Source organism: Erythrolamprus reginae, chromosome 2 (assembly GCF_031021105.1).
Source record: "Erythrolamprus reginae isolate rEryReg1 chromosome 2, rEryReg1.hap1, whole genome shotgun sequence".
NCBI classification, from domain to species: Eukaryota; Metazoa; Chordata; class Lepidosauria; order Squamata; family Dipsadidae; genus Erythrolamprus; species Erythrolamprus reginae.
Genome location: NC_091951.1, coordinates 196,485,441 through 196,498,877, shown reverse-complemented (window position 1 = coordinate 196,498,877; position 13,437 = coordinate 196,485,441). Strand labels below are relative to the sequence as shown.

At 42.9% G+C, this 13,437-nt stretch overlaps 1 protein-coding gene across 2 annotated transcripts in view; it reads right to left on the bottom strand.

Moving 5' to 3' along the window:
• The window catches only part of COL5A3 (collagen type V alpha 3 chain), a 164,098-nt gene that overhangs the window by 104,793 nt on the left and 45,868 nt on the right, over positions 1-13,437 (bottom strand). For both annotated transcript variants that reach the window (XM_070741057.1, XM_070741058.1), the window contains exons 4-5: positions 10,707-10,869; positions 1,355-1,477 (exon numbers count right to left, since the gene is read on the bottom strand). In XM_070741057.1, coding sequence (XP_070597158.1) covers positions 1,355-1,477; positions 10,707-10,869 — 286 coding nt within the window. The remainder of the gene's footprint in view (positions 1-1,354; positions 1,478-10,706; positions 10,870-13,437) is intronic.

Genomic DNA, 13,437 nt, shown 5'->3' with positions numbered 1-13,437 from the left:
TCCCCATTTCCTTAGAACACCAAAAGTCACCACCAATACGTCCAGGTTCAGCCACCAGGGGACCATTCACAAGAGACAGACATGAGCATGGCACCAACCCCTTGCAGAACACAGAGGAAAGACCATCACATAACAGTTTTACTTGTGGGTTCAATATGACTTTCCAGAGAAGACAGATTTGGAAAGTAAGAATGTATCTGTTTCTTTTTATCCACATACTCCCAAATTGCCCTGATTCTATCCTTCTTGGGGTCCAAGGGAGCAACCCTTATATCTTTTTTCACCTGTGGGTTAATCATCTAAGAGACCTAAAGAGCCATTCCCATGAATCACAAGGAGAAGTAATCCGAGCAATTTGTGAGCCTTATCTTTAGGAGGTCAGTCTAGGGGCAGATTAGGGATCTAAAAGAGGTGCAAAGATATCCACAAATGGTGGAGTGGATACAGCTAAAGTAACATAGGATGGTGTCTCAAGCATTTCCACCATCCACCAGATTACTACTGTTTATGGTGAAAAAGTTCTAGGCACAACAAACAATCACAACCCTAAAATGATGGCAAGAGTGTGACAACATCATCATGTAGATGCTATGATTGTGTATTTCTGAGGAAGCCACATTCAACAAGCCCAAATTTCTTAGTGGCAAGAACAAGGTCTAACAAATAGACAGACTTCCTCTTTTTTCAACGTCATTCTTTTAACCATTCTTCCCCATGGAAATTGGGAAACACATGGTTAAAATAGCTACAGGAGGTTCCAGACCCAGGCCACCAAGTTACTACAGGTTCTATAGAATCGGTCTGAACTGGGAGGAACCCACCTCTAGTACAAAGGATCTCCTAGTCATGACCATAACTGATCTTTGAGCAGGAAATTTAAATTGAGGAGAACCTTTAAATTGAGGACTGGGTCCAAATGGGGTAGTGCAACCCCATCTGAAACCAAAGATGTCAAAGACCCTGATCTTGAAGCTCCATACACCTAAAGTTACCCAATCTTTGTCTGGATACAGTTGTAGCCCACTGTCCCACATCTAGGCCCCTAAAGCCACCATGAGAGGATAGCAGCAGCATCATTCACCGGATGTAGAGATCTAAACTGAGTATTATCAGCATATTAATGATATCTCAACCCATAGTTATTTAGAGTAACCTGGCAAAAGAGTTGCTTTTACTATTTAAGACCAGAGGGCAGGGATTCTATAGTGCTAATCAACCAGGTGCTAGTTTTATTCTCACAAGTGGTTATCTTTCTTTTGGTGTCTGCAGGGAACTTTGGCACAGAAGGTTATCCCAGGGGTCTCGGTCAGGAACCTGGCTATTTACAGCTCCTGCCTTTTGGCTGCCCACCTACCTCTTCTGCATCCTGGGTCTGCAATTTGTAGATGAGTTGTCTGTTGCAATCAGGCATGTAATCCTGGCAATATTGGGCAGCAGCTGCTGGGTCTGGCACAAGCAGTAATTGTTGGAGATCCCCCTGAAGAGGAAGAAGCACAGTACAACCATTCAGAATATTTCACGAACATACAATATGCTTATGTATTTTCAATCCAAGACTTTATTGTGTAGAAAATTTCCGGTATAATACATTTTACACTCTTAAGAACAACTCTAACAAAGTGAGATTACAGCATGTCCATCTTTTTTTTTAAAAAAAAATACATATTTGTTTTGTTGACTCCTAGAGAATATTAACTCAGATTGTCATTATTCAGAGCTTAACCAATTAGCCTTCCTCTACCAATTTAATGAGATGTGAGTACAACCTGGGAGACAGGATGAGGAGCCACAGTCAAGGCAATGGCCAGACAAGAGATACCTCAACTCACAGAAAGAATGGGGTGGAGAAAGCCTCTCAGAAGGAACCCTCCCTAATCCTTTGGGAAGTAAGGGCAGAGGAGGGGAGAAGTGATTTCAGGCTTCCAAGATTATTATAGCATGCTATTATAGTATAATCTTTATTACACACTGCTCAAAAAAATAAAGGGAACAACTTAAACAACACAATATAACTCCAAGTAAATCAAACTTCTGTGAAATCAAACTGTCCACTTAGGAAGCAACGCTGATTGACAATCAATTTCACATGCTGTTGTGCACATTCAATTTTGCACAGAACAAAGTATTCATTCAGATCTAGGATGTGTTATTTGACTGTTCCCTTTATTTTTTTGAGCAGTATACTATAATAATAGTAGCATAAGCACTCATGGTTTAGTTTGTCTGGACTACCTCAAAGGATTGACAGCAATCCTGCAAGTCTCAAAGCACTTTTTCCTTCCTTTGCCTTTAATTTCCAGAGAACTAATAAGGGACCTGTCTGTTATACTTTCTCCCAAGTGCATTGCTGATGAGGAATGAGATAGTTCTCACTTGACCATTGCTCTGGCTGCAGCTCTTCTTCATGTTTCCCAAGTTTTCCAAGGTTATTACAACCATTTGTTTAAAACTGGACAGATCTTGTTGTTGTGGTTCAGTTTGGCCCTGACTGGTACTCAGTTGCTCAAGTTTTAAACTGCCTCACCAATAGCCAAATCAATTTAACCATGGCCTTGGATGTACCTAACTCACATTCCTCTGTGGGCAGGTCTCATCTCACTACTTACTTGATTCAGTACGATGGGAGCAGGCCAGCTGATCTGTCAGTCACTCTGAATTTTGTGGTCTTTTAACCTTGCTCCAGAAAGCCAAATGCAAATACTGTACCTCCTGCCAATTATGAAGTTTTCAAATAACTCTATGCAGTTTGAAAACCTGGATATTTGTATGTTAACCACACTTAGTATGACCAAGTATGTTCACTCACTCATTTCTGCCCTCTCCCTGTCTTTAATGGCTGGGAAACAGAATGCCAACGTAGCTATATTAAATTTTTATGATTACATGTGCATACAAGCACACTCTCTTATGCAGCTGAACATGCCCCAGCTTCTTTTGCTCAGCCAGTGTGACCCTAGCAGTCCTGGTGCAGAGAGAACATTTGCTCCCAATTAATCATCTCCCAAAATATGGCCAGTGGGCCTACTTCCAGAAGAGCTCACAAAATTGCTGCTCCCACCTGATCAGTTGGGACCCACAATTAATCTGCTCCCAGCATTCTCGAGGAGATGGAAAGGAGGAAAAATTAAGAAGCAAGACGGAGGGAGGGCTACAGTGAGTCAGAGTCCAAGGCATGAGGTCAGGTGGGGACAGAGAGGGCTAGATCAAGGCAAAGGAAGCCCTGTGGTTAAAAAAGGAAATCACGGGGGAAGGAGCAAAGCAGACAGAATTGGGGAAATGTCAACATTCCCACAGTTAAAAAATAAACACTGTGAAGCATATATGCACATAAATGAACCCAAGCAACTGCAAATTCCAACTATATACATATGCAAGAAAACTAAACACTGAAGAACCCAGTTGATATAAAGATAAGAAGAGCACATAGTAGTCAGGTATGCAACAAAGTGTTGGTAATGACCTTTAAAGCCCTACATGGCATTGGACCATAATATCTCCGGAACCGCCTTCTACCACACGAATCCCAGCGGCGGATAAGGTCCCACAGAGTTGGCCTTCTCCGGGTCCCGTTGACCAAACAATGTCGTTTGGCGGGCCCCAGGGGAAGAGCCTTCTCTGTGGCGGCCCTGGCCCTCTGGAATCAACTCCCCCCCAGAGATTAGAACGGCCCCCACCCTCCTTGTCTTTCGCAAATTACTCAAGACCCACCTTTATCGCCAGGCATGGGGGAACTGAGACATCCTCCCCCAGGCTTTTATATTTTATGTTTGGTATGTATGTGTCGTATGGTTTTTAAATTGTTGGGGTTTTAGATATGTTTTATTTTAATATTAGATTTGTCTCACTGTTATATTGTTTTTGTATTACTGTTGTGAGCCGCCCCGAGTCTTCGGAGAGGGGCAGCATACAAATCTAATAAATGATGATGATGATGATGATGATGATGATGATGATGATGATGATGATTCGGAGCTTGCCTTTATTCCTTCAAACCTTACAATAGATTCATGGCTAGATTAGTTAGATTGGTTCCTGAGGCATTCAGCATTCACACACTCCTTGCGTAGAAAAAGTGGTTTGGATGCAACTGCAGAGGTCTTCCTAGTGGAAGCAGATTATCTGAACCTGTTTCAGTCTAGTTTCAACGTTGCATTCAACATGCACATAACACTGATGGTATTTGATAGCGATATCTGGCAGGACCAGGATAGGGACACTGCATCCTTCCCAATCCTGTTTGATCTTTTAGCTGCTTCCAATATTACCATTCATTATTTCTTCGGAATCACATCCAACATTTAGAAGTGGATGACAATCTGTCTCCCATTCTTGTTATTTTGTTTCTTGGTTTTTATTATTAGAACTTTTAAATCTTTTGCATTTTCAGCTGTTAAAGTAGTGCCATCAGGCAAAGCATGGTACTTTTGGTATTTCTTCCTCCAGTTTTAAAATCACAGTCATCATTTTCCAATCCATCTTCCAACAACCGATTCAGCATATCAGCTGAATAAATAACAGGAGAGTATGCCATCTTGTTGCAATCCTTTGCCAGCCTGAAGCCAGTAGGTTTTGCCATGTTCCATCCACACTGTGACTTCCTGGTTTGGGTAGAGCAGTGCTTCCCAAACCTTTTCAGTCCACTGCACTCCTGGTGCTACAAACTCAGCCTCAGTATCCCCCACCCCCACCCGATTCAGGTGGCCATGGCTCGGTGGTGAAGTGCAGGGATGGGTTCTGACTTACTGCACTGCTGGTTCACTTCCTCTCGTGCTGATTAGCCATGCCTCGTGGGGCTGTGTGCACTTTGTGGCCAAGCCTCATGGGCATGTGTAATGCCAAGTAGTTCCAAAATATCACCCCTCCCAAAAAGCCAAAAGACAAGATGGTGATGCATGTGTAGTGCTGGTAACTTGACTTCTGTGCATGCACAGAGGGAAAAAATCCTGGATTTTTTTTAAAAAATAAAAAATTTAAAAGATGGTGGCACCCATAGACTGTCACTGACCCAACATTCTGTAACATCACCAGCAGATTGCTACCAGTTCAGCTGAACCAGTCCAAACCAGGAGGATCAAACCTCTGGTCAGGTGACTGGGTAGGCGTGGCTAACTTGTAAAATATGGTGAAACTCACTTAAAGATTTTGGGTTCAATTGTGATCATAAGACTGACTTTCTGTCTTTCTTTTTCTTTCTTTCTTTCTTTCTTCCCTCCCTCCCTCCCCCCCTCTCTTTCTCTCCTACAGTAGAAAGCAATCTCTCCCAAGGCAAATATCTTCTGACAGTTATGAGATGCTAAAATTCCAAATTACTCACCATCTCCCAAGACCGGGGATTCCTGACACAGAGTTTATATCTTATAAAAGGTATAGCTGTATGACAATGAGGGCATCCCTGAATGTGGATGAGAAACATCCATGCCTTTTCCAATCTTCTTCCTTTCTTTCTCTCTTGTCAGGAGAAGGATGAAAGTGCTCTGGCTGGCACTTGGCTTACTTTCCTGGTGAGGCTCAAGGAATGCCCGGCACACCTATCCACTGACTCTCCAGGCAGCACCACTTTATTCCTGCCCCGCCAAGCTCCCCACGGGCCTGGAGACCAGCAGACCTGAGGCTGGCAAAGCTCTTTCTTTCTTTCTTTCTTTCTTTCTTTCTTTCTTTCTTTCTTTCTTTATTTATTTATTTATTTATTTATTTATTTATTTAATTGGATTTGTATGCCGCCGCTCTCTGTAGACTTAGGTGCACAGCCTGATGATTCCCAGCGGGTTTAGGATATTTTGCCTCTGCCAGTTGGATGAAGCTCTTTCTTCTGCAGCAGCTGATAGGCCGCTGCATTATCTCCCTCGCCCAAAGGCCCCTAGCTCTTCACCCCAGCCCTTTGGGCTAGGGAGATAATGCAGTGGCCTATCAGCTGCTGCGGAAGAAAGAGCTTCACCCAACTGGTGGAGGCAAAAAGTCCCATCCCCTTCCCAGCCCACAAGACAAATCCAGAAAGGTGAGAGGGGTGATTGTGGTGGCAACCGCACTCTGGCCTGGCAGCGGCACATCCCCTATCATGTGCCATCCTGGAGCACAGTCTCTGGGCTGGCAGGAGCTTTGGAAGGGCAGGAAGAAAGTGGCGCTGCCTGGAGAGTCAGCAGATGGACGTGCTGGGCAGTCTCCAAGCGTCGCCAGGAAGGTAAGCCAAGTGCCAGTCAGGTCCAAGCACTCCTGGCCACCCTTCACTCTGGCTGTCTCTCAGGAAGTTTGCGGGAAATGGCGGTGTGCAGAGCTGGTCAGGGCGGAGCTGCCAGTGCAACAGTGCCCAGCAAGTGTTTTAGTTAGTCCAGGAAGACACACACCACACTATAAAAGGAAAACCCAAAAGTTTTTTTAAACAGAAAAGCAGAAACAGCTCCCTTTTTAACTGTCAAAGGGATTTTCTGGAACACACAAAGCACAGGTGAAATGTAATCCAATTTCTCACCCAATAACTAGGAAATTGAGTCCAATTCTAAAATCCAGAGAGTCCACACACAATCTTGAACAGCACAAAAACCACGATCTTGACGAAACAATGAATCAGATAAACTGCCATGAGGCTAACACACCAGGCTGCACTTTTATCTGTGGCACTAATTACAGCAGCCCCACCCAACCACAGGTGGCCTCATTTTCTCTTGTAATAATCCTTCCGTTGTTGTCGCCTATGCATCACTCTACGCATGCATGGATGGGTCATTAATTCTTGTTCAGAATCCAGGGATGATACAGATGATTGATCTCCTCCTGGGCTGTCTGCCAAACTCCCCTCTTCCCTGTCACTCACGCTTCCTTGGTCAGAGGAGACAGATTCTACTGGAAGCAAAACAGGCCTGCGGCATGTGAATGTCTCCCCCACATCCACCTCCACATTGCTTGGGGCAGGAGCTGGGCCAGAGCTAACCACAACAGCGAGGAAGGCCAGGTGAGGAGACATGGCCGATTGTCTTGCTCTTGGTGCCATGGGGCAGATGGGCTGGAAGAAGTACAGTTGAGCGGGACCAAAGCAGCACAGCTTATTGTGCTTTCTGTTGTACCACTCTCCATCCCAGAGGGCCATGAATCCCCCCCTGTCAATTCTCCATACAAACCACCCACCTCATTTCTGCAAAGGCAGGGCCATGCAGGGCAATCTAAACAGGGGAGGGGATTGTTGTAGAAAAGGCCACCTTCTACCCATGCCTCCCGTACCGTCTCTGCAGGACTTGGGACACTGAAGCAGTCCACTGGCTTCCAGACTGGTACCGTGAGCCGAGTTCCCAGAGTGGCACCAGCAGTCGGCCGGGCCAATCTGCAAAGAAAGCAGGCAGGTATCTGGGCAAGAAGCCAGTGGGCGGCTTTGGAGCTCCGAGCACCACAGAGCCAGCACAGGTGGAAGGCGGCCTTTTCTGCAGCATCCCCTTCCCCTCTTTGGATTGCTCTGCAAAGGGGGGCTCTGCCTTTGCAGAAATGGGGTGGACGCATGGGCAATAGCTCCGAAACATCCGCTTACCCTTCTGCCACCCCTCTCAATATCTGCATTTCCACCAAGGGCCGTCCAACCTCCATGATGAGGCAACACAACAGGACCCAAGGGAGAGAAGAGTGGATGCAAATCCATAAATATGCAATGAACATACTGAAGAGTTTCAAAGGACTGGATGTATGAGTCTATTGATTATTTAAAGAAATGCCCTTCACCACATTTACGTTTACACTTTACCGAATGCCACAATGAACGTGAGTGTAGCATACACAGCATTGGAAGAATGGATGAGAGCTTCACAAGGCCCTTTTCACCTAATTGTAATATTGTAAACTACTCAAGACCCATCTATACCACCAGGCATGGGGGAGTTGAGACACCTTCCCCCCAGGCTCTTTATATTTTATGTTTGGTATGTATGTGTTGTTTGGTTTTTAAATATGATAGGGTTTTATATGCTTCTTTTTTACTATTAGATTTGTTTCGCTATAATATTGTTTTTATTATTGTTGTGAGCCGCCCCGAGTCTTCGGAGAGGGGCGGCATACAAATCTAATAAATTATTATTATCATTATTATTATATAATTATTATTATTATTATTTTGAAAAATAGTTTATTTATTAATAAAAAAGGTGGGAAGGGAAGTATAAACAGGAAGAGAAAAAAGGATACAAAATCAAGGAGTTTGGGAAAGTGATAGTATTATACATAGTAATACATAAAATTCTTTGTGTCAATAATATATTTCTCAAACTATGTAAATAAAAGATATCCTTATTATTACCATTTATATCATATATTATATTTGTAATTCATACATTTAATTTCCAATTAAATTCCAATTTCTAATATATATATATATATATATATATATATATATATATATATATATATATATTAGTAAAAGATAATTTATGAAAGAGGAAAGTTAAAAGTTAAAAAGATTTGCAGTTTATTTAAGTAAATGATATAATTAAGGAAGTTTACAGTTTAGAAAATATATTATTATATAATTAATTTATAAATGATAATTTATACATCTATTCAGTTCTTCCTGCCAGAACTGCTTCATCTTCGATCCCATATCTGTTAGTTTTGTCTTGAACCCCCAATTCTTTTGAATGCATGTTTGTTTGTTTGTTTTGCTGGAAATAGAAGAAAAGATTATAAGATGGAAAAGCTCTATGGAAAATAGCATCCAGCCCAGCTTGGGAACATTCCTCTGGATTCCACTCCACCTGTCCCCCATGCCACTGCAGAGATCCTTGCTACCATCTTCATTACGAAAGGAAGTTGCCCCTCAGCAACCACCCACTGCTAAGCTGACATTTGTAGGCCATTCCCTCAGTCACTGCCCAAATTACCAGAGGCAAATGGCCCTAAGCCAAGGTTTTCCAAGCATTACAACAAGAAATGCTTGTTCTTGGCCACCCCCAAGCCAACAACAGCTTAGACGCCTTCAAAAATCTTGTGCCCTCTGACATTTTATGCCTGGAGAAAGAATGCATTGGGGGATGGGAGGAGGGAGAAGAGTCTTTTCTCTGCTTCCAAGGCTATTGAAACTAATAGTGTCCTTTGTAGAGGAAAAATCCCTAAGTTGTCTTCCCTGAAATGTCTGATCCCACTTAAAAGAAGAGTTTGCCTATTCTGGACTGCTAGTGGCATACATAATTCTCTCTGACTTCTCCCTCTTCTATCCTTTTTTTCATTTCTGTTCCTTGACTCTCTTTCATTAGCGATATCGTCTTTTGAGTTATTTGCTCTGTAGGTTTTCTATCTTTTATGATTTTTTTTTCTAATTACCACCCAGCCTTTCACCCACACTGTCAAGATTGTCCCCTCCTTCACAGATACTTAACTGAAAGACTTGCAACAGTCTCATTCCTTGGGGAGTTGAAGAAGATTTCAACTATTATCTATGGTGTATGCTATCAGTGAGCTCATTTTCTTGCCACAGAAAAGGAAAAGAGGGGAAAAAAAGAATGGATCCTAAATCTAAGCTCTGTCATTCTGGAAGGTCCCTTCTCCAAAATTCCCATGTCTGCTGATCACCGCCTGCCACAAAGTGCCGACTATTTCAATTTTAAAAAAGGCCTCCACATAAATCAGCCAGTATAAGCCTACAAAGTCCGACTCTGCTGACCATTCTCAACCAGGCAGGCAGCAAATGTTGAAGAGGGAAAGAAGCAATGGGAAATCTATTCATTTTTCCCCATGGCAGCAGAGCAGGGATAGAGTAGAAATGGTCATCTGTATTCTGTGAGGCTTTGTAGCTCTACAATTTGTCAATCCCAGACCCCTAGCAGCCTCCTGTAACCATGCCAGGAACAGTGAAGGAGATGGCACCACTGGCAATGGAGGGAAAAAAGATGTAGAATCAGGAGATGCTAAGATGGTTGTGTGAAAAGGTGAGGTGGGAGGAATGTGTTTGTTTGTTTGTTTGTTTTATTCATTCATTCATTCATTCATTTATATATTGGATTTGTATGCCACCCCTCTCCGTGGACTCGGGGTGGCTAACAACAGTGATAAAAAACAGCATGTAACAATCCAATACTAAAACAACTAAAAACTCTTATTATAAAACCAAACATACATACAAACATACCATGCATAAATTGTAGAAGCCTAGGGGGAAAGAATATCTCAGAGGTGGGTTTTAAAGCGCTTACGAAAGGCAAGGAGGGTGGGGGCTATTCTAATCTCTGGGGGGAGTTGTTTCCAGAGGGCCGTGGCCACCACAGAGAAGGCTCTTCCCCTGGGTCCCACCAAACAACATTGTTTAGTTGACGGGACTCGGAGAAGGCCCACTCTGTGGGACCTAACTGGTTGCTGGGATTCGTGTGGCAGAAGGTGGTCCCAGAATAATCTGGTCCAGTGCCATGAAGGGCTTTATAGGTCATAAGCAACACTTTGAATTGTGACCGGAAACTGATCGGCAACCAATGCAGACTGCGGAGTATTGGTGTGACATGGGCATACCTTGGGAAGCCCATGATTGCTCTCGCAGCTGCATTCTGCACGATTTGAAGTTTCCGAACACTTTTCAAAGGTAGCCCCATGTAGAGAGCATTACAGTAGTCTCTTAACATCATCAGAACTCTTGTACTCTTAACATCATCAGAATCAGCAAGGAGACATGTCTAAGTTAGTTTCAGCAGTGTAACTGATTGATATTTAGTAAAAATGGCTTGAGATTTGTGAATAATTTTTCCTACCTCAAAAATGTCTTCATCTGGCCGACGTGCACCAAGCAAGATGACCCCATCAATACTGACAACTGGCTGCTTACTTCGCTTCAGGGGTAATGTTATAGCATCTTCACAGTCAATGCTCAAAGACACACTTTCACCTTTCACACTTAGAGCAATGCGGTGCCATCTGGGGAAAGACAATAGAATTAAGCAACTTAGTGGAACAAAGCAGCATTAGCTTGGGTACTTCAGAGACAAATCCAGATGAGCTTAATCTTATACAATCATTCTATCTTACACACAAAAAATGTATCTTCCAGTTGTGACCCTCCTGAGCACTCTTGCTTTTTTTACTGCATTCATTCATTCATTCATTCATTCATTCATTCCTATATATTATGGAAGAGAACAACTGCAGGATGCCCTTCCATTAATAGTGCAATAAACCTTCCATTTGGAAGCATCACAGATAAATCTTACTTTCAGCTGGCAGCTCTATGAGTTCTGCTAACATGCTAAACTGCCAAACATGTTTTACAGGTTCCATCCTTTTTTCTTTTATGTGAACCATTAGATTTCATGAAAAGCCAAGGATTAGCACTGTGGTACTTTAGGACAATATAGAATACATGAACCCACCTCCAACTGAACAGCTTTTAAAAAGTGTCATTAAACTTTTCTGTAACTTTTAGTAGGTTATCATTAGAAGAAGCCAGTCATCAAACTTTTCTGTAACTTTTAGTAGGTTATCATTAATGTACAGTGGTGCCTCTAATTAGGAACTTAATTAGTTCTGTGACCAGATTCTTAAGTAGAAAAGTTTGTAAGAAGAAGCAATTTTTCCCATAGGAATCAATGTAAAAGCAAATAATGCGTGCGATTGGGGAAACCATAGGGAGGGTGGAGGCCCTGTTTCCTCCCAGGAGATTCCTACAGGGGCCCTACATAGGCTCTTCCCCACCTTTTCCGGCCCTGTTTCCTTCCAGGAGATTCCTAGAGAGGCCCCATGGAGGCTTCTCCCTGCCTTTTCCGGCCCTGTTTCCTCCCAGGAGATTCCTAGAGAGGCCCCATGGAAGCTTTCCCCTGCCTTTTCCAGCCCTGTTTCCTCCCAGGAGATTCCTAGAGAGGCCCCATGGAGGCTTCTCCCTGCCTTTTCCGGTTACAGTTTTGGAGGCTCGGGTTTGTAAGTGGAAAATGGTTCTTGAGAAGAGGCAAAAGAATCTTGAACACCCGGTTTTTATTTAGAAAAGTTCATAAGCAGAGGTGTTTGTAGGTAGAGGTACCACTGTATTTTCACAATTACCCCATGTCTTGGCTGAGGAAAAGAACTGGCTAAGATTGCCCAATATAATTCATGCCTGAGTGGGATGGGGATGTTTGAAAACAACTCTGACATAAATCAAGTCCAATATTCTATGCCATCTATCTCCAGCTGTGTAAGGCTACAATCCTCATGCTGACTGAGGAATAAGGAAATTGTACTTAACATATCTAGAATGTGCCAGCTGTTCTGAGCATTATATTAACCAGGCATTGAAAAAGGTTGTTGTTTTCTAAGAAAAAGTACCAGTAGTATTTGATTTTCTTATAATGCTTTGATCATCAAGACAATATATTTAACAATGACTATCAGTTCGATGAACATGGATGCATGGAAGGAGGGAAAAATTATGCTTTGGTCACACAATTTTAGCTCTGTTAAACCATCTAAGACATTATGGTCTTAACTTTGTTTCCTAGTTGCTCTTTCTTAACTACCGAAAAAGCTGTACTTTATGGTAATAGCTTTTGCAAACCACAATTGTTACACCAAGCTATAAAGAATAAATTGGAATCACTTATAATATGTAAATAGATATATTGCTCTTGAGTTAAAATGGTATATACAAAATATGCCCCCATTTTCGTGGAGGGGTATGAATGTTGTCGGGTAGCAGGCACTTAGAACACTGGGCACACTGTTATATGTTGTGTGTATGCTTTATTGTTATTGTTAAAAATCAATAAAAATATTTTTTTTTAAAAAAACAACCCCATTTTTTTATATTTTGCCTCTTTAATCCTGGGATTAAAATAGGCGTTGATTGCTTACCTGAACGCCTCTTCTCGTACGGTGAGTGGGTACAGCAGTCACATGGGTTGCTCCTGTCCAATCCGTTGGAACTGAGCCTAGTATTAAAAAAGACTGCTGGATCCGCCCCTTCCCCAGAATTCGCGAATCCGTAGACTAGGCTCAGTAGTGAAGCTCTATAATGTTCAACTCTCATGTGTTATAAGAAATTAGAATAGAAGGTAAGGAAGACCACACAAAGGGAGGGAAGTGACTGCTGTACCCACTCACCGTACGAGAAGAGGCGTTCAGGTAAGCAATCAACGCCTATTCTCCGTACTGAAGGAGTGGGTCCAGCAGTCACATGGGACATACCCAAGAGATAGGTCCCTAGGGTGGGAGTACATTGCTATCGTGAGAGATAACGGATTGGAGTACTCTTCTTCCGAAGGCAGCGTCTGCTGATGCGTACGAATCAATCTTGTAGTGTTTTATAAAGGAATTTGGCGAGGCCCAAGTGGCTGCTTTGCAGACTTCTTCCAACGGAGCCTGAGTCGCCCAAGCGGCAGATGTGGCAGCACTTCTGGTGGAATGCGCTGTAATATTCCTTGGAATGGAGAGGGAAGCTGTCTCGTAGGCCTTTGAGATGGCCCCTCTGATCCAACGACCTATTACTGTGGAAGACACTCTGGATCCCAAGGATCT